This window comes from Cornus florida, unplaced genomic scaffold (assembly GCF_030987335.1).
Source record: "Cornus florida cultivar Cherokee Brave unplaced genomic scaffold, ASM3098733v1 CherokeeBrave_3.0.0_Hap2_Chr05, whole genome shotgun sequence".
In the NCBI taxonomy this organism is placed as follows: domain Eukaryota; kingdom Viridiplantae; phylum Streptophyta; class Magnoliopsida; order Cornales; family Cornaceae; genus Cornus; species Cornus florida.
This window is the reverse complement of record NW_026775575.1, coordinates 108845570-108866542: the sequence shown is the minus strand read 5'-3', so window position 1 is coordinate 108866542 and position 20973 is coordinate 108845570. Positions and strand designations below refer to the sequence as shown.

General features: G+C 32.8%; 1 protein-coding gene across 1 annotated transcript; it reads right to left on the bottom strand.

Moving 5' to 3' along the window:
• Nucleotides 1-472: 472 nt before the first annotated feature.
• LOC132308449 (rab GTPase-activating protein 22-like) lies at nt 473-17298 on the bottom strand. Its single transcript, XM_059806536.1, has 12 exons — nt 16845-17298; nt 15460-15555; nt 13686-13789; nt 11636-11808; nt 11477-11563; nt 8103-8225; nt 7279-7367; nt 6129-6234; nt 4955-5052; nt 2305-2562; nt 1654-1737; nt 473-816 (listed from the first exon to the last, which is right to left on the bottom strand). The coding sequence occupies exons 1-12, from the start codon at nt 16932-16934 to the stop codon at nt 805-807; spliced, it is 1320 nt and encodes a 439-aa protein (XP_059662519.1). The 5' UTR covers nt 16935-17298; the 3' UTR covers nt 473-804.
• Nucleotides 17299-20973: the final 3675 nt, after the last annotated feature.

Sequence of the window (20973 nt, the reverse complement as noted above, 5' to 3'; positions counted from 1 at the left end):
ATGTTATATATATTAACTTTTCTTTATTACTATTAAAAAACAAATTGGGAATTATATTGAATGGATGAATATATATATATATACACTTCTTTTTCGAAAAAAAATTTAAACTCTCGTTAACAATTATACCATAATATTATTGTTGAAAAGGTTACAATTTACCATTTAAAAACTTGTTAAATATGTGTTAAGTATTCAAGTGATTGAAGTATCTTATAAGTATTTGCTATAAATAAAAGAATATTATTACCAAACTGATTAGCGTATTCATGCAGATCTTCGCGTAGATTAATACCGGTTTTATGGTTACTTGAATCATTGAATGGTTAACCTTTGGTTCAATAATACTGCTTATCCTATTTCTCAAGCTAACGTCCGCAAAACACATTGGCCTATGTTTTGTTCATTAAGAATATATATAAATCAAGTGTGAATGATTTTCGTACAGAATAAGAATGTTTTAACTGTAACATTACAAGAAGAACAATAACTCTATTATTGATAAAAGTTAATTAAACCTTGAACAAACAAAAATTATCTTTACATTTCACCAAGATCGACAAACAACAGGTGGTAATACAATACAACCTCGTGTAATGTCTTGCAATGTCTTGGATATACAATCAATAAGAACAGTTTCACATACAACAATTGCAGCATTTACAGCATGAGCTCTGAGCCTACACTTGCGTGGAAGAATATTCTTTTTTTATCTTGCCACATCCATTTACAGCACGCGAAAATGTTTCGCTGTTCCTTGACCAAGTTTATTTACTTCATCCGGAACCGATCTTCAGTTACAAGTCATTTCTTGGCCTGCAGTAACATAGTTTTAACAATGCTTGGAATTTATATTGAAAAAATCTCTTCACAAAAAAAAAAAAAAAACCAGCAGCAAAAGGAAATGAGGATTGGAAACAAAAGCCATAATGTACAACCGCTGTAACAAACTTACAATTTAGCAATTTTTTGAGTTGCCTCCTAATGGCATTCATTAATCTACTCAAGGATATAGATAACCAGTTGAACTACAGATCTTATTTACTTCTTCTATTGTTAACTAGCACATACTAAACTGAAAAGGATGTGCAGCATTAATTGTTTGTACTAAATTAAAAATAAAATAAAAAATCATATGCGCTGGTAAACTGATTATAAGACACAACTTAATATGTGAAAATAGTTAAAAATGGTTCAATTGGTAATCCATAGGCCTGTAGCCCAGATGGCATCTGGTTGACTGCCATACAGTTTTATCTCAACTCGAAAACGGGAAATTTCCATTCCCAAGTGAGGTTTATCTTAAATGGTTTGTGGGAAATAAATCTGGCATATGGTGTTCACACCTAATAAGAGTAAAATGATCAGTGGAAAAATAATGCGGTTCACCTTGTAATCTGAAACTAAAGGACATTAGGTCGCACCTGATCAGATGCAGCTATTGAAAACAAGGTGTCAGTATCAACTACAACAATTGGGGCTAAAATATCATATTCCAACATGTTTTGTATTCATCAATTCTAGATTTTGAAATTATCTGGAGCTTCATGCTTAGTCACTAATTCGCCACCACATAATACCACGTTTTCCTTTTCAAAGTCACCTGTAGAGTGTTGAACACAAAATGTGCAAAAGTGAAGGAAACAATTGTACCTTTTTTAAATATTTCTTGTGAAGTTTCATGGCCCCAGTGCAAGCTTTTTTGGCATCTAGATTTCCAGTTATGTCATTTAATATCTGAAAAGATGAAGAGAAAAGAATCATGAATGAGATGAATGACGGGAAAATAAAAAATAAAAAATTAAGAGCTGCAGCATAAGTTGGAAATGTTGCAGCAGCATAGACCCATCAGTGATATGAACAAAGACCAACTGTTGGCTGGAGTGATATTTCTTGCAATCCCCAAAGCGGAAAGTGCAGGTCTGAGCACAGGTATGGAGATGGTGCGTGCATTACTTACTAATAAATAAATAAATGAATAAAGGATGCTTTATCAGTATCCGGTTACTGATAAGATAGCTGTGGTTTATCGTTTCTCAGGGCTTCAGAAAGTTTAATCATTAATCAGGTAAACTACGATCCATGTTTTCATGAAATTGTGGTAAAAAGGGAAACCCCTGTATCATTTTTTTAAAGCAAAATGATCTCAGCTCAGTAGGTGATATTTGCAGTTGCATATCTCTACACCTTTTCTTTGCTATTCTATCCATGAGTTCTCTACCTAATTGGTAAATCAATGTCGACAACAGTAACTCCGATTGGAGGCTTCTGCAGCAGTAAAAAAAATTAACTCGTCAAGCTGACCTTAACAACATCATCCAGGCCCCGAGCTTCTGTCTGTAACTTGGAGCTTCTATCTTTCAAGACACTGGCAACAAGGAAAATCGAAATGGGTAGTGGCGATTCAGCATTTTTTGCTCCATTTTTCATATTTTCTCTCTCAAACTTCCCACATTGGCGTATTGATTTTGCTTTTTTTGATCCTTCAGATTTTTCACCAGCTGAGTCAGCTTCCTCGTACATAGAGAACAAGTCTGGGTCGTATTCCAGAGCCCACATCATCTGTTAACAGGTTCAATAACCAGATAAACTTATGTTACAAAGAACAGCTTCTTGTTTAGAACCAAACTAAATAAATTAAATAAGAAAATGAAAAGGGAAAAGGATGGAAAGAAATACTGTTACCAAGTACATATTTCATCAACAAACTACCAGAAGAGATTACAAACATGCGAATGAGCAAGTCCTGAAAGAGAGATATCCATTTTCATTTTAAAACATAGAGCCGGCACACATGCAACAAAAGTAATGAAATATCCAAAAGATGCTCGCTCGTCTGCCAAGTATAGTCTTGAAGCTGAGCTCCAAAAATCAGCTCAAGTTTTCCTAAGAGTTTGAGCAACTGTACACACCTTCAAACGACTAGAAAGCTTACTACTGCTAATCTACGAAAGGGGTGGAGAAACATCAGCTTATGCGGGATAACGAATGGAATCTACTTCTACAGCTTAGATGACTTATAGATTCCATATGTGAATGAATTTCCAAGTTGAAGTGGGTAATAATATACAAAGCAGCGGTCCGGATCCTTCTCACAGATAAAAAAGTAATTCTGCTTTCACTTGTACCTACTCCTCCAACTCGCAGACACGGAGAAACAAAAGGAGAAAGAAAGAAACTGTGCCCCCAATGAAACCAAACTGCTTACCCACACACACATGAATGCACACAAACAAAGGATAAGTTATGTAGTTAAGCCACACATAATACAACAACAACAACCAACCCTTTTTCACATCTACTTGGGATCGGCTACATGAATCCTATGTTAAGCCACACAAAATATAGCTCTGACTTGGATGGGCTTGGTGGGTAGACTGAACTTTAGTGTGCAGTGCACCTTGATTGTCTTATAAAGGGTCATATATGCACATGAACGAGTGAAATCCATGGCTTGGAGCTAAGCCCATCAACCACCATAAAAAGGCAATTAAACAGTGTTGGTCACATCAGTGAATTGGGTAACCTCTGGCATTATTTACACTGGGTGGCTGCCCTACTCCAACCTGTCTTTTCCTTCTAGACAGCCAAAACCTTTGCCATTGAAACAAGCAATAGTCCTCAACCGGTTAAAAATATTATGCAGGACATCTTGATCATAAATGCAACCCCTCTTAAATAATCATATTCCTCGGATTCAACAAAAATTTGGAAAAAAAATGTCTTAACATTACTCCCTCCATCCCACATTAAATACCTTCATTTTTAATGTTCCAGAATAAATGTCCATTTTTTGAAAATTAATTTTATAACAATAACAAATTACCCTGAGAAGTTATTACACACACAGCATGGTAAACAAAAAAATTTTACAGGGGCAACTTTAGAAATTCAATCTTTCACAACATGATGTAAATACAAAAAGTGATGCTTTCCCAGAAAGTTGGAATCTACAAATGTGCATATTTTGGCAGAGAATACTTTTTCAAAACCGTAGCACTGACTTCAGGCATTTGATCATGTAATAATTAGACAGGCCACTCTAGTGTCCATCAAATGCTGAACACCCAAAAACACTGTTACAGTGATTGTCACATGCACCACTTGTAATTATCAAAATGGCTATTTAAATCCTTAAATTCAATATCATCATCATTATCACCCTCACCTTTATCCCATATGTTCAATATGTAATGTAGAATCTTGAACCAATTATTAGTCTAGGTAAAAATAAAATAAAAAATTCGTACAATTCAAGAAGTATAAAGAGCATCTTGAAGCTCATTTTGACAAGTAAATGGATGCTGTACATCTAGTCATATCATGAACAGTCTTCCTTGAGGAAAATCTTGTACATGTTGGAAGATTTTTTTTTTTTTTTTGGTAACTAAAAATCAACCTGCTAGCCACTTTGGACCCTCGGGTGGTTTGCAAACTCTAAATACACACAATCACCAGCAAACCACATGTATCATTTAAGTCCAGGCCTCAACTTTGTGAGTCTCAAACTAGAGACCTAAGGCTAGCCCATGCGGGCTATTGAAGATTTGACTTAAAACAATGGACAGTCACACCCAGTTAAAAGCAGGCGAGTAAGGTAAAGCAATAGACTTCAATTAGTAGATGTCTAAAATAATTTCTTTTAATTAACCAGCAAAATTTCCATCCACTCAAAAGTCAACTAGATTTCTAAATTTTCAGAGTTGGCAGGACCAAGACCATCAACAGCAGGCAAATCTCCAAAAAAGGAAGAACAAATGACAAACAGAAAAACAGTTAAGAAAGAAGGAGAGAGAGGTGAGGGGGAGAAATAAGACTGAATCCTGAGCCACACAGAGTTTCATTTAGTTTTTCCAGGAATATTTTCAAGTAATAAAAAATAACTTGAACATGGTTCTACTTTCAATTATTTTATTTTGAAAATTTGAAAAGGAATAAATGAAATTGATCATACCTCCCAAAGGTACAATGAGTCACCAAAAGAAAATTCTCGACGAAACAAAACCATAAGCATACGGAAAGCAAATAGGTAGTCACCTCCACCTAGCGTCTCTGTGGTCCAAGATCAGAAGACATTTTATTGTTACTTTCTTATTTTGGCAAAGCAAACAAGTAAAGGAACACACAATGCAATATTTTAAGAACATATAGAACGACTATAAAAAAAAAGTAACAATAAAACAGAAAGATCTAAAAACTTTTCAACCACAATTGTAGGTGGGGAATGCATCTTTGCTATTCCTAGAATGCATCTTAGTGATCTAAATATGCTTATGCATTAAACTGAAAGAAGTCATTAAGTCATTAGTTTGTTAGTGATCTATTATATAGAGAAATCAGGAAGAAATATGATGAGGATTTGTGCATGTATAATAATTAAACAAGAAAAAGTTTAATGTAAATTTGTTTAAGCGTATGACAGTATTCCTAAAATATAAACCAATTCATGATCACCTACGGAAAAATTAGGACAACGAAAAAAATTAATAAGTTCAACATGAAATAAGGAATATTCTTATAAAAAGCTTGAACAGATATAAAAGATATTTACTACTGTTAACTTGTGGCATTCTATAATTATTTAATCGGAAATCACAACCACGGAATTTTGGGGCCACACAGCATTAGATTGTCTATGCCCCACCCACAATTCTAGGCAAGACACATTCCACACTAGGATACTACCTACAGTGCTAGAGGAAAATTCTTAAAATGAACCATACCAGGGGTTACCCAAGAGAGAATCTATAAACTGTATAGTATATGTTTTCTTAAGTGGCCTGTTTTATTTTATTCTTTTCTCTTTTTCTTTTTTCTTTTACTATATATTTATTAAATTACCCTTACATACTATGATATATTACTAAAATAGGTTAAGTGTATATATATACACACAGGAGAAAACCCTAGCCCTCATTTCGTTTCATGTCTTAAGTCTTGTGAAAAAAAGAGAGCCGCAACCTGGAGGCCTTTATGTACCATGAGGAATTTTCTTCCATACATGAACAACAAAACAATGAGGAAAGGTGTTCGCTTAAAGTGATAGTAACAGAATATTCCTGAAAAGAAATATACATAAATGATGCCCTAGATATAAGGGAAGCACAAATATTAAATAGAGACAATACCTAAATGTTGATGAAGCTTTGGATCAATAACTTGGGTAATTGAAGCTAAATTACTAAGTTGTGCCTCCACCCCGACAGAGCGTTCGGTGCATCTGAAGTTAACTCGCTAAAAAATTTCAAACAACAACACATCATACTAAATTGGAAGTTAGATTTTTCTTAAACCAATAACAAAAATCAAATACAAATTACAGTAGCTCCAAGCCTCCAACCATAGATGATATAACTGGTGATGTAAAGAGAAATAGTGAGGCTACATCTTGAAAGATCTCAAGATATAATAAATATAGGAACTTTTCAAGAACCTCATCAGTTAAAGGACAAACAATCGCGTAGGCCATAAAAAATGAACACTGCTTTTTATGTTCAACTGCATTGGATGAAAAGACTGCATCTTTATGTTTTAGATTCTAGCTGTCAAAAGTTTCCTTTCAATTTGAAAATGTTAACAAGTTTTCCCTTTGCCTCTTAGTCGCTTCTACTCCAGAAAGTAAAGCTTCACAAGGAAAATCTCTGCCATTTCATAATGAAGTGGCAAAATCTTAAGACCACAGACAATTCTTACTACAATCTTCTAACAGAGGATCATGATAACATCACATGATATTTATGGTTGTAATCAGATGTTATTACAAAGTGAAAGGAAAGTTCCAAGTAACATATTATTAGCTTTAGTATTTAAACTTATCTGGCAAAAAATCTGAAATATGAGCATTGTACAGCCCAAGAAAATAGATTAAATGGAAAAGTAAAGCAAAAGGGAGGGTAGCAAAAAGAAAGGTTTTAATTCCTGAAAGTACATCAAGATAATAAATCCATCTGAAAAAAAAGAATTCATCATAAAAGACAATTTAGTTGGGAACAAAGTTAAGAAGGAAGCAAGTCTAAAAAGGTTGGCAATAGGTGATGTCCTATCATAATACAACAATCCTCCAAAAACCTCTTTGAAGACAAGAGGAGAAACCCAGCCAAACAATATGAATCTGAGTTGTTTTCAGATTTGTGATCCATTGGGGTAAATGATGAAGCATACTACGTTATTGAAACATGGTTCTTCAATCGAATTAAATTAATGAAGCAGAAACCAGGTAACTATATAAAATTAAATGCCATGCCATATGAGAAGTTCTGTTGAATAAAAAAGATGTACCAATCTCCGCATCAAGCGTTCGAAGCACCAAAATGCGTCTGCTTCATCTTCAAGAAGAATAATCATGGGGGAGCAAAGATCGCTCATTCCTGCTCAGCATTCATAAAGTTCATTCTTCAGAGTTCAGAACCAGAAATTTGATGCAAATAATAGATATTAAACTATGTTGGAGCCTTCTGGTGCAGAGATACAGTATATTAAGTGTTTTAAGAATGATAAACCCAGCCATCAAAGTTTTTGCAACATTTGGGAGACAAGACCAAACAGATTAAGATGAAAACGGTATCATATTGTATTCCCAATGGGTGGAAATTTAATGACAAGGGTGAAACTTATAGTTAAATGAATTTGCATGGGGAGAAAGAAATATTCACATGGTTTCAATTGATGGATTCTACATTTCAATCAAATTGATAATGATATAAATTGTGTATACTGCATAAATAACAAAAATTACATAGGATTGTTTTCCTGAACAAATGTTTTATGACTTGATCACATGTTTTTTTATGAAGTTTCCTAAATGAGATGTTCCTTTTTCTTTCTGAATTCCGATGGTTCACAGATACTAAATCAGGAATGGAATTTGAAAAACTAATGTACTTGTCACCGTACTAATTGAAGAAGTTGAAAAGATAAGTAGCAAAGCCAATTAAATTGGAGAAAATATATTGACATATATACATATATGTAACTACTATATATATGTGTGTGTGTGAGTATAAAAAGAGATTGCCTGGATTGAAGCAATTTTTACCATAATTAATTTGTTCTTCATTTCATTGAAGCCTTGGTAAGAAAGGAAATATAATTTGATTACACACCTTGACAGTAGCCAACATCTTTATCTACCCAGGCATAGACGGCTAGAATATCCCACAGTTTTGACAAATTTTCTTGCTTCTCATAAAACACTAATGTCCTGTCAGTGCGATTCACATCGAGCCCTACCATAAATATTAGTCCAAGCATGAAACGTTACAACAACATAAAATAATGACTACCAAAAATCTTGAAATATTAGAAAGTTGTTATAAATAAGCTAATGCAAAAGGTTTTCGAATCATTAGGATATATGTCACAGTTTCCAAGTACCACTAATGGATTTGATGCTCTAAAACTCGAAACAAAAGCTAGAATTAAAACATACAAGAACAAATCAATTTGAATTACGCTCATATCACATATGTAATGCTTTGCTTAACATCTTCTATTCATTAGACCACCAACAAAGTAAGAAATCAACATCATCTTCATGGCCAATTGGCCATTATTATGTTATCAGATAAAAATAAATAAATACATAGCGATAAACAAGCTACAACAATAGATGATCATCCAAGCTGCAAAATAGGAAATGGAGAGGCTGCAACATCAGGGTAAGCAACTTTCATGATCAAGTAAGCAACATTTTTCTTAGAGAATGGAAGAAAGTTCCCTTAGATATCGACAGAGCATGGATAACTGGATAAGGTTAAGCAATTTAGAGAGAAGGGTACCTGCCATGGTGCTCTTTTTAGGTACCACTCCACAAGTGATTTAGTGGAAGCTTTCTAGCAAATGGAGTGAAGAATTACAGAAGTGAGAAGAAAGATAGCGCACGTGGACATGGAAACAAAAAGTTGTAATTGAATCTCATCAGTCATCACTGCATTTCCAATGTCAATGGACAATTTCCATCTAAAGCAAGGGTGATTAACAGGGAGGAGTTTCATACTGAAACCAATCCACTAAGCCAGTAATAGTTTACTACAAAGCCTACTTGAGATCCTTTTTCCAGGCCAAGTACTCTGACCCATGAGACCCATTAAGGAAAGGGAACTCATTTCAGATATTAATTAACTTCTTGCCAGCCTATCCCTACACCAACAATTCAACCAGTTCACCAGGCAGGAATATCAATACTAATTCCCACGTACAAGCGTAGTCTGAAGCCCTTGGTTCTGAGGCTCAAAATTTTAAATGGCACCATCAAGATTTTTAGGGTCACACTCTAGACTAACAGCACATGTGCTCAAGAGTCAGTATTTGGCCCTTAAATTGCCTAATTAATGTCAGTCCTAAACCCAGGACAAAAAATTTGTTGGTCCTAAGCGGAAATTAAATTCTATTTTTTCATTTTGTTTTTGTTTTTGAAAGTATGATGTTGTGGCAAGTCAGCGTACTGTAACTATGTATTACTAAATTAGTTGAGTGGCACTACTTTAGCGACTCACCATTCATGCTGATGAACCGAGAGAAAGTATAGGATTATTATTCAGAGCTATTTCACTTTTAATCCCCAATAGAAGGAGTACTTTTAGGTTAAAGAGAAGAAAGGAAGAGAGGCGTGACAGTGGGCCCTCAAAGTGGCCATTTGGGCTAGCTACACAAATGGGAATCTCAAAATTTAATACAAAGGGGTATAAAAACCTAAATCTCTTGACAGAAAAGAACAACTCAAAGTGACACCTTCAAGGCGACACCAAAAGTCAGCAATGATTGTCCTCGAACCAGATGTGTCTGGATAATGTCCCTTTTCTCAGACATGCATGTTCAAAGCTGACTCCAAGCATGGTTATCCCCAAATATTTTTACAAGATGAATTGGAAGCTTAATTAGTTGCTAACAGATTGTGATAAAAGTAGTAGAGCACACTCCCTTGTATGCCAGACAGTCCCAAAACCCTAAAATGCAGATACATAGAGAAAGAACTGAAAAATAAAATAATCATGATGCATGACTGGGTCCAAAGCACCCTTATCAAGTACATAAATGACAAAAATATAAATATCTAAGAAATTATTCAAATTCATCTATTAACAATATAAATATCAAGTTCATTCAGGAAAAAAAAAAAATACATATATAAAGTTCCATAGATAGTTCTGTGATGGTTGTTAACTAAGAATAAAGACAAACAGAGAATTATGTACCAATGAGTATTGTATTACTATATTTAAAGTACCTAGTAAGCTGGTATACCAATCATCTTCAATTTAAGTACAATATACCAATAATGAATGAATTTCGTGTCGTGAAAAATTAATATTCAAATGCAGCAAATTAAAAGGAGGGAAGGAGCCATTACAATTCTATTCCCAGGACAGCAGAAACAAAAACTGGGAAGAGAAGCACATAGAATATGACCATGAAACCACAAGATGAAGAATAAAGGAGAAGAAGTTAGTATGAGTAAAAAATATTCTTTCAACAAGACAATAAAATCAAGCCAGTTATAATAAATTATCAACAATTTAACAATACCTAAATGCTAATAGTTTTTCAGAAACCAACTTTGTTCATAATTTTAATATTTCTACTACTAAATAATTAATCTACAAAGACCTATTTGTATTTTTAGTCATTGGAGAAAATGATATATGCTTGCATATGGTTACTAATACAAATTTCATCTATATATACATAAAGACATTAGTCATATAAATTGTGTTTTCTGGTAATTAAATGTTAGAGAGTCAATTTTACCAGTGCATCAGTAGCACAAAGTAACTTTTATATATGAAATTTTTGATCTTTTAACTGCATATCCTTCCATAACTAGAATGAATACGCAATTTTTTCAATTCAAGAGTGTGATTCACATTTTAAGGAATATTTGCATTTAAATGGACAAAGAGAAATCAACGAATAATAATTTATTATCAGCAACTCTATATACATAATTAAGCTCTTATTCAAATTGTAAATTTCTTTATGCACACCGCAGCTACTTTATTATGTAATTCATAGAAAGTTAAATGACAAATGGGCTAGGGTTAGCCTAGTGCACGAGGCTCCCGCCATTGCGAGGTCTGGGGAGGGTCAAAAGTACGCAACCTTACATCCACATACAGAGAGGCTATTTCCTATTTCGAACCCATGACCTCACACTCTTGAACCCGTGGCCACAGTAGAACAACCTTACCATTACTCCAACGCCCACCCTTTGAACATCAAATTCATTGTTCAAATCTTATGCCATTTAGATTTTTATATAGATGGAAATCCACATAAAGCTGGAATGTTGAGTTTAGACCACCATCTGAATATCAAATGCATGCATTGAAGCTAAATCAAGTAGCATCAACATTGCCTTATTCAGGAGCTGAAATAATTTATTATGTAAACATTCGAAGAAGATTGATCGAGAAGTAGGGGTGAGAACCTGAACAAAGAAAAGGGTAATGAATATTTAATGAAAACATATACCACTAACCTATTTGATGCAGAGTAAGCTTCCATTGGATTACTTTCTTGTCCTTGTCCTGACCATCTTTAGCAGTTTCCAAATTGTTGGAAGTGCCTGAGTTTGTACAACTCAAGGGATCAGCATATACATATAGTCAATTAAAAGCTCCAAGTTTTTCAGCATTACCATTTTCTTGAGGAACTGTTGTCTGTCCCATGTTGGGATTTGCTTCCAGACGTACTAAAGGATCTTGAATGGGTTCACCTTCCTCTGTGACAACAGGTGCAGTGATGAACCTACCACTTCCAATGACGGGAAACATTTGGCGGCACTCTTCTTTCCACCAAGCATACTGTGCCCTGAAGGCGTACTCAAAAGAATGACATTTACCATATTATCTCCATTGGAATTACATTCTGAACTTAGATCAGAAAAAGGGTACAGGTTGTTTTGACATTCAGCATTTTTGAAGTTCACAAATAATTTAGGGAAAGAAGAGGACTAGGATAAATAATTCATTTCAAATTAGCAACCATACCAATGAGATGAAGGTAAATTACCATCCGATGTCCTAAGTCAAAGTGAATCAACTCCTTTGCAATCTCATGATTTAATCTAGATTTAGCAACTAGGTGGAATTTATTCATGCAGCCAAAATAGGAGAAAGAAAAAGGTCACTTACACACAATTATAAGTATAAATAAGTGTATAAAACAGTACTGGAGAGGTGGTGGAGAGGTGGTCAATTGCAGTTATCAAAAACAAAATTCAAAAGGAAGGGAGGGTGGGAGATGGGAGAAGAGATTCAACCAACTGAACTAGTCAGTTACCAGATCGCCAAAAACCAGTTAAATTGATTGATATGTTAAAAAGGTTATACTTTAAATAGGGGTGTTAGTTTGATCCATGAATCCAATCCGTGCGGTTCAGATTTGTTTTTTAGTCCATCGGTTCGGTCGCGGTTTCATAAATAATTAATCCATAAGGATCACTTCGATTCACGGATTTGGGTCTCAAAAAACCAATCCAATCCGTGAAACTGATGCGATCCAATCTGTGACTTAAATAATATATACAAATATAGTATATATAATACTTTTTTTAACCTTAAACCTAACCCAGCCCCTTATAATATATATATATAGTCCGTGAATCAAAGTTCACTCAGGAATTTTGTGTTGTAGCTTGTTTTTAAGCTGGTTTTCTATTTCTCTAACTATGGGAGACCACTGAAATCATTTGTAGATGATGTTAAGATATATCAGTAGTATAATCCACATGGTCTTATCATGTAGTTATAACTTGCAGTTGCCACAATGTCTGGTTTATTTCATCTCAATCTCACACATTGGGCTAAAAAAATTAAAACTATCTGGCTATTTAGAAAAGCCCAATCCATAAAACCAATCTTTCACGGATTGGATCAGATCAGTTCGGTTTAAGGCTCTCATTGGTTTGGATTGATTTCAATTATGCATAGAACTGTTGGGATCGGACTGGTTTTCGTTTTATATCTAAATCGAACCAATCTGATCCATGTACACCCTGCCTTTAAATAAAAATATAAAAAAAAAAAAAAAAAAAAAAAAAAAAAAGAAGTTAAATGCATGAATGTTATTGTTTATTTTCATGCCTTGTAGTGACGGTGACACGTTTTGGGACATCTTCAACACACCAATGGACTGATTGAATTATTGAAAATGTACCTTAACCCTCTACTTGAGCAACTTTTTTTCATTACTTTATATAATTTTCTTTATCTGGTTACAATGTTTAACATAAATTTTAGTTTGTCAACTTGACTGATCAAACAAGTAGTTGTAAAAAAAGATAAACACATATACCAGTCTGGTTTCCATAAAATTTGTAGATTATATAATAATTCTAAAAAAAATTATTAAGAAACTACAAGCCCTAAAAGATGAGAATTTCAATTATACGAAACAAGCTAAGTTTATACATGTTCTATGCCAATAAAAATAAAAGATGGCATCATGGAATAAAGTAGCCAAGATCAGAGCAAGAAATATTCCCTTTTTTTTTACTTCTTTTATTTATTTATTTGGGGGGGGGAGGGGGTATGGGACTATTATTGATATGAATACAGGGAACTAGATAACTGAGACTACAGAAATTTCAAAGGTAATATAGGGAACAGAGGAATGTTAATACATATTTTAAAATGCTACTTGGTGTAAGTTTATCATTCAGTAGTGAAGAAGGGAGAATTAACTACCTCCGACGTTGCCGTATCCTCTCTCGTTCATCAAACGTGCTCTTAGGATCATAACAGCCAAGAAGAAATTCCCAAACTTCTCCTCTAATTGACGGATGGATCCCCTAAATTTACCATAAATCGATGACAACTGTTAAGCCTCAAAACCAATGTTATTATTTCTTAGTATGAGGGCATCTACCAGAAGTAAAAGGATATGATGAATTTTACAGAAAACAGTAGTTACAAACATATTTAAAATTTTAAATTGAGTTGAAATCATCAGCAAACGAAATAAAAAGGAACCACAGCCTAGGCAACCATAAATTGTTTTACCAACATGCCCAAAAGCATATCAAACAATGAATTCCTAGGCTGTTCCTTATATAATTGAAAAACAATTATCATATACTTTACAGAGCAACAAACTTTTGTTATCACTTAATTAAATCTCAAAAATTGTGCATTATATGTAAAAGAAATGGTGAGGAATTGAAATAGATTCATAATAAATAAAATAATAAAGCATTTTCAGTACTACAGTGACAACTTAATATAGAGGTCTTCGAAGAAGAACCACATAGAATCTTGTGGTAATGTGGCAATGTGACAATGTTTTAATGGAGATGTTGTATGAGAATGATATTTTGATCGGATAAAGGAAAATGAACATATCAAACAACAATAAGACTGGCAATGATAAATACAGTAAAATATGGGTAAACAAAAAAGTGACATGTTTATAAGGTAAAGATAAAAGTAGAGAAGGATGCTTAGATAATCAAGTTGAATGATCAGGAAAGAGCTGATATGGTTCATTTACAGATGTATTTAATATCATACCTTGGCAAGCAGCACTACATGCCAAGCACTTTTAGAAAGTAGGAGATTAGTGTTTCAGACAGTATCATGTGATAGCCTCTCTGCATTTTGCTGTGGACAAGTTCACTTTTTACTTCAGGGTTTGTTCCAATGATGTTTCTGGTCATTAATGAATGTTATAAATAAAGCCTTGTGATAGTTAGTAGAACGAGATGTTTTCTTTAAGAGAAAAAATTCTAAAACCAAATTGTTTGTTCTTGTAAGATTGTGATGATGTAATTGTGAGGTATGAGAAAGCTCGACGGAATTTTAATATTCATTCTTTATTGAAAGATTGGCGCCAATGCTCTTCTTCTGCTTATTGTTTTGTTTATACTGTCGATAAAGAACATCTATCAAAAGTTTTTTTCCTTTTTATACAGTTTGCTTCAAAATATATATTACACAACCTATATATCTTAATGCAGTAAAATGAGTGACTGATTAGAGAAGATCATGCAACACAGGGTGTGAATAAATTTGTTTCGGAGATCACCAAGGAAACCTACAAGGCAATCAATGTTTTGACAACTATGCCTATAATTCAGGAAGGGAAAGGAGGAAATCTCAGAGAAGATGTGAGTTGGTGTGAGTAAAGTGATACTCCAAGAACAACAAGAGTTCTATGAGAGAGAGACAGAGAGAGAGAGATAATGTTATGCAGTCATTGGATATATGGATCACTTTAGAATGGTATGGCAAGGGGTAAGATTCATGTGATGGCTGCTGTGAATTCTATAGTCTATATAATAGGCCCATGAATGCATATTGTAGATTATGCATTATAACAATGATTGTGGTGGCGGCAATGATGATAATTTATGTAAACATTGTGGAAAGAAATATTTTTGTCAAATATGAATGCAAAGTTGACATAATTAACTTTTTTAGGAACTCAAATGTGATAATTTTTTAACCACGAATATGAACTTACCCCACGATAGATTCGACTAAGTGTCTTTCCTATATCAAGATAGCCTTCCGGAGTAAATGCAGCCTGCCATTTCCGTGCACTTAGAGTTTTGCCAGCCTGAATATGCAGATTAAAAAGGTAAACTTGGTGAAGGTATTAGGAAATGCACCGCAGAACTGGGAAGATAATGTAGGAATCCAAATAAAAATAAATTATTAGAAGTGCATGCACGTGATTCTGAAACTCTATGCAAGAATTATGTCATAAATACAAAATGTAGCCAAGTTACGAGGACTAAATTTTTTAGCGAATAATTTTTCTTTTCCTTCTTTATTTTGATAAATTTGAGGACTGATATTTTTGTGGACACCTGCCCCATGATTTATCCTACCAGCTAGAATTCTGTTTATCACAAAATAAAATAAACTACAACAACTTACTTTTGCAAGATCCAATCAGTCATGGTATAAAACGAAATTAACACCAAAAAGAACAAAAGACATTCTTAACATTTTAAGGAACTAATTCGCTAGATTTTTGTTATCGCTAAAGGTATAAAAACTATGTTTGTGTGCGTGTGGGGGGTTATCAGCAGCCAGCTATGCTGGTATATGCTGCATGTTCTAATGAGAAATGTAATAGTTGGTTTAAATATTTTCCTCACCTAATTCTATATTTTCAATCTGTACTAACATGTGTGTACGCGCACACAGAAAGAGAGGTGTTAGGTCAATGGGATTATGTTGGCATTCGTGATCAAAACTAGAGTCTGCATTTTTATTTTTATTGCTAGCTTAGATTTTTAAAAGTTAGTGTCAAGTTTTGCCTCTTGGACATGGTCAAAGTGGGATTCAAGCTTCAACGAAGGGCAAAAACATAATCTTCGAAGCCAAATTAGGGTTCACAATTCATACATTAGAATTTGATTATTACATGTTTTCATTATTATAAGTTTGAGCAATGACAACTTTTCCTTGGAGAACCTAACACAGCTGGAATCAATTAGTTGGAGTCACTGTGAATCAACAATCTTATAATTTCCCAAACATAAGCTCAAAAACTATATATATATGTATATATGTATATATTGATGATCAACGGGCCGCAGCCACAACCTCGAAAGCCCAAAGCACCCAATGATCCGAATTAACACTAATGCAGGTTCTCTAATCACAAAACTAGCACGGAACAATTTTAGGCGGACACCCATATTAGACAGACACGGGTACATGCAAATATTACTCAATGATTCAATCTTTTTTCTCTATTAATTCCTACATAAACAAGTATCAAGTGGATTCATTCCTAACATATCTTTTCAAATACCGTACAAATCACATTTTGATTCAGATTCACAAAATGGGTAGATGAAAAGAAGGTAATGGGTACTTAAAGAATTCACGAACCTTGATTTTGAACTTGGTTTTCGGCACATCTGCACATTCAGGCCGGACCTCATAGAAAGAATCTGCAGGTGCTCCAGTGTCCCTCCACATTCCGAAATACAAAGAAAATGATTCCAAAATATAATCAACAAAATCAAAATACAAACCCTAAACCAGCACGCTGGAGAGCTGAGTCCCCTTACAAAGATCAAAACCCAGATCAGATTTCGTTGAAAGAATCGAAGGGGACCCAGAGCAGGTGCTGGTTAGAAGATGTTTGTGAGAGGACGATTTCAAAGCAAGAAAAAAAACATTTTCATAAAAAATGAGAAAGTGTTTTAATGTTTAGTTGGTTTGTGGATTTGGTGATGCGATTATGGTTATGGTTCGTTGGTTCCCATCCCACACGACATAAACCACGACCGGCTAGCGCGTTTTAGGTCCGTCTTTCTCTCTCTAGTTTTCCTTCCTTCCTTCTCTGTAGATTATGTTAAATAAAAATAGTATATATTCTGTAAATTGGTGTATGAATAGCGACAAAGACGCGAGATCGCGGGACTTGGATGTCTACTCGCCTTGTTTCGCGGGAGTTTCATGCACTCAAATGAAGAGTCATTTCCACGCTCTATAGGCCGCGTGTGAAGGAATTTAACAAAGATAATTATGGATATACAGATAAATTGATAATACGACAAACCAATTCACACTTTCCTTTTAGAGACAGTTTTCTAAAAATTAATTTTCAGAATATTTATAAAAAACATATTATAGAACTGCTCTTTGATTTTAAAATCTTTAAACTTAAGCTCCTTTTAATGAACCAAGTAAGTGGTATTATTCATGGCATTTAAGAGAAATTCGTATAAAAAAATATATATTTAAGTGAAATTTGCATTAGAGGACAGGGCACGAGTCCCTTGAGTTTTTCTTTTCCTTATTTTGTATATATAATTTTTTATAACACGTATACAATTTTTGAAAAAGTGTAAAAATGCCCTTCTAAAATTTCTCCTTCCCTTATATGCAATATATGTTTCCTTAAATTCTTTTTTCTTAAATTGTTTCATTATATTCTATATATGTAATTTATCAATTTACTTTATTCCAAAAATATGAATCTCTCTATATATATCCACTTATGTCTCTCTATACCCATGTACTTCATAAATACTAATTTATATGTGTATATATTGAGGGGCGGAGCCAATATATGAAATTTAAGTATATAATGCCCCCTAAAACTATTTTAATTTTAAAAATTTTCCTTATTTTCCTCTTTCTCTCAATCACACTCTAATTCTATATATATATATATATATATATATATATATATATCTATATATCTATATATTTAAGTTATGTCATATTCTTTCATTTTTCTTCTTTTATTATCTAAAATTATTATTCTTCTTTTTTTATAATTTTTTTTTTGCACCATACCCTTAATTAAAATTCTGACTCGGCTTGGGCCCGTATATATTATTATATAAGTATGTATTTAGTGTACAGTGTGTCTCTCTGAAAAAAAATTATATTGTAATGTTATAATAGGCATTCTAGCTGTTACAATATTATTTTCTTAAATTGTACTCGTGTTTTAATTATTCTTTAAATGAAGCCATACAAATTTTAGGGTTGTATCAAGTTAATATTGAATTTATGTTCAAAGAGTCTAATTATTGAACTGGTATCCTATTCCTCATAGAAGGGGGAGTTGTGATACAAAATTAATGATGGTGATTATTACTATTAATTAAAATCTATAATTATTAGGTGAGATCAATCACGTGAAAGTACTAATTATTACCATTGATTAGTAATCATGGGGCAGTAACCATGTCATGAATGGGCATGTTTCTTTGCCTTACATGCCATGCTAAAATTATGCATGAATCGTATGCATCACCATCATTTCAGGGTGAAACTCATTTATTTGACCTCATAATTTTCACTTTCAAGCCACATGCATAAAGTTAATTTGAGTACTCAAGTAGATTGAGGCCAGAACCTGATTTTTTTTATTTTCTTTGGAGGTTGGTAAGGGTTCTTTCAAAGAATAAACAAGCCCCATGTGCACTTATAATAGCTCCCTAGAAACTATATAATTATTTGACATAATTTTTGTAGTATTGCCAATCAAGGACGGTGGTAGGATTTTAAGTTAGGAAATACGGTACAAAATATATATATATATATATATATATATATATATATAACATAATAAATATAAAATACAAAAGAAAAAGAAAAAAATTATTCAAATATGCACATTAAAAAGAATAATTTTAAGAATTAGAATTTTAGAAGTAGAAATAGAAAAGAAAAATAAAAAAAAAAAAGGAAAAAAAATAATAATAAGCGTAGCTCCTCCCCTTATTAGAAGTAGAAATAGAAAAATAATAATAATAATAATAATAATTAAGAGTTTCAATAATAAAATTTTAATTTTTTCTTTTAAAAAAATTAAGGAATTTCAAGAGTAAAACAGAAAATAAAAAGATAATTTTATAAATCACAAAATTTAGGAGCATTGTATAATTTTTTTCATATATATAAAAAAATAAAAAAAAAAATTTATCACATATGATATAAAGGGTGGGGCCAGGCCAGGCTCCATCCCTCTGTCAACGTAGCTACTCATGATTGTTGAGATTTAGAGTAAGACGGCAGTGCATGATTTTATAACACAAGGTTAGAGGGGTTGGTAAAAACTTGTAATAAATTTGACATGGAAGTAAATTTTTAATTAAAAGTCATATTATGATATTAATCATATTATTCATTTGCGGCAAAACATATATGTCACTGTGGTTGTTGTTGTCATTCTAAACGTTATTTTTTTCCATGTCACGAACCTCCCATTATATTTGCTGTTTAGCTAGTCAAGTAGTATTTGGTAACCTCAATTTTTATAATTTTTAGAAAATTTTATTGAGACCATCTAATTTCACAATATATATATATATATATATAACTTTTACATTTAGTATAATGAAAAACACATTCTGCATTTTTTTATTTTTACATTTTGAAAGTCTAAACAATTTCTGCAATTGTATTTTGATGCGCTCATATTCCCCCCTCAAAACTAAAAACTATTAGAAACTGACTTTAGTCTTTCTGCTTCCTTTTTGTATATAACATTATCTATAAATTATAAATAATATTATATAATTATATAATTATAAATAACATTAAGCAACATTATGTGATGACAAATAATATTATTATATATTTGTGATTTCATCATTATCTTACTAAAAAAATGTTGTCCCCCATAATTAATTTGCACTATCACACCAAGAAATCGTTGGCTACAAAATGAAATTCCTTCCCTTTATATAGATATCATCCCCAATGGATGGTTATGTAAATTTCAATCAATAGCTAACATTTTGTACATAACAGAGTCCTTTAAAATGTCCTAGACATTTACAAATTATACATCATTTCTACACTTCTAAAATCATCTTTTGATTATATGTCAAGAATTACAATTAAAATTATGAAAATAGCTAATTCAACAACCAACATTTAATAGTTAAGTCCCAAAAATTCTAGAATACAGTATTAAACCTCTCTTTTGGAGCCGAGAATATAATATGCACCGATCTTTTATCGCAAAGCCAATTTACAAGAATGCAAAATTTATAAAAATTTCAACACATTCAAACGAAAAGAATTTTAAAAAATTAATGCATTTTGTATTGCAATATTTTTTTTTTTTTTTTAATCGAACCAAATCAAAAATCCCCTTTGGATAGATAATCAATTGTTATAATACAAAAAATGCAATTTTGATCCAAATAATCTTTAAACATGTTGATATCAAAGATCTCATTAAGGACAATAGGCTAACCATGTTAGGCATTGTTGAACCAAGGTTAATACATCCATTATTAAAATTGTTCATAGAAATATTACAAGTGACAATTGGTGAACAATAATGAGTTTTCACAGCTGGGAAGAATTTGGGTAATATGGTACCCTAGTCATCCATTATGTTATCTCCCTTATTGATGAAAGCATTAAATTTCTAGTCTCCTTTATACATGGTGATAAAAGATTCCTATGGTCTGATATCTTCAATTTTCAGTGTTTCCCAGTGGATGTTATTAGGGGACTTCTATGTTATCTTCCATCCTAGTGA

Excerpts from the sequence above, each read along its gene's own strand:
- LOC132308449 (XM_059806536.1), bottom strand. The coding sequence starts at position 16,934 with ATGTGGAGGGACACTGGAGCACCTGCAGATTCTTTCTATGAGGTCCGG. Across the intron at positions 15,556-16,844 it reads AAACCAAGTTCAAAATCAAG|GCTGGCAAAACTCTAAGTGC; the intron begins GTTCGTGAATTC and ends CTGCATATTCAG. Across the intron at positions 5,053-6,128 it reads AAAGCTTCATCAACATTTAG|AGACGCTAGGTGGAGGTGAC; the intron begins GTATTGTCTCTA and ends CTTGGACCACAG.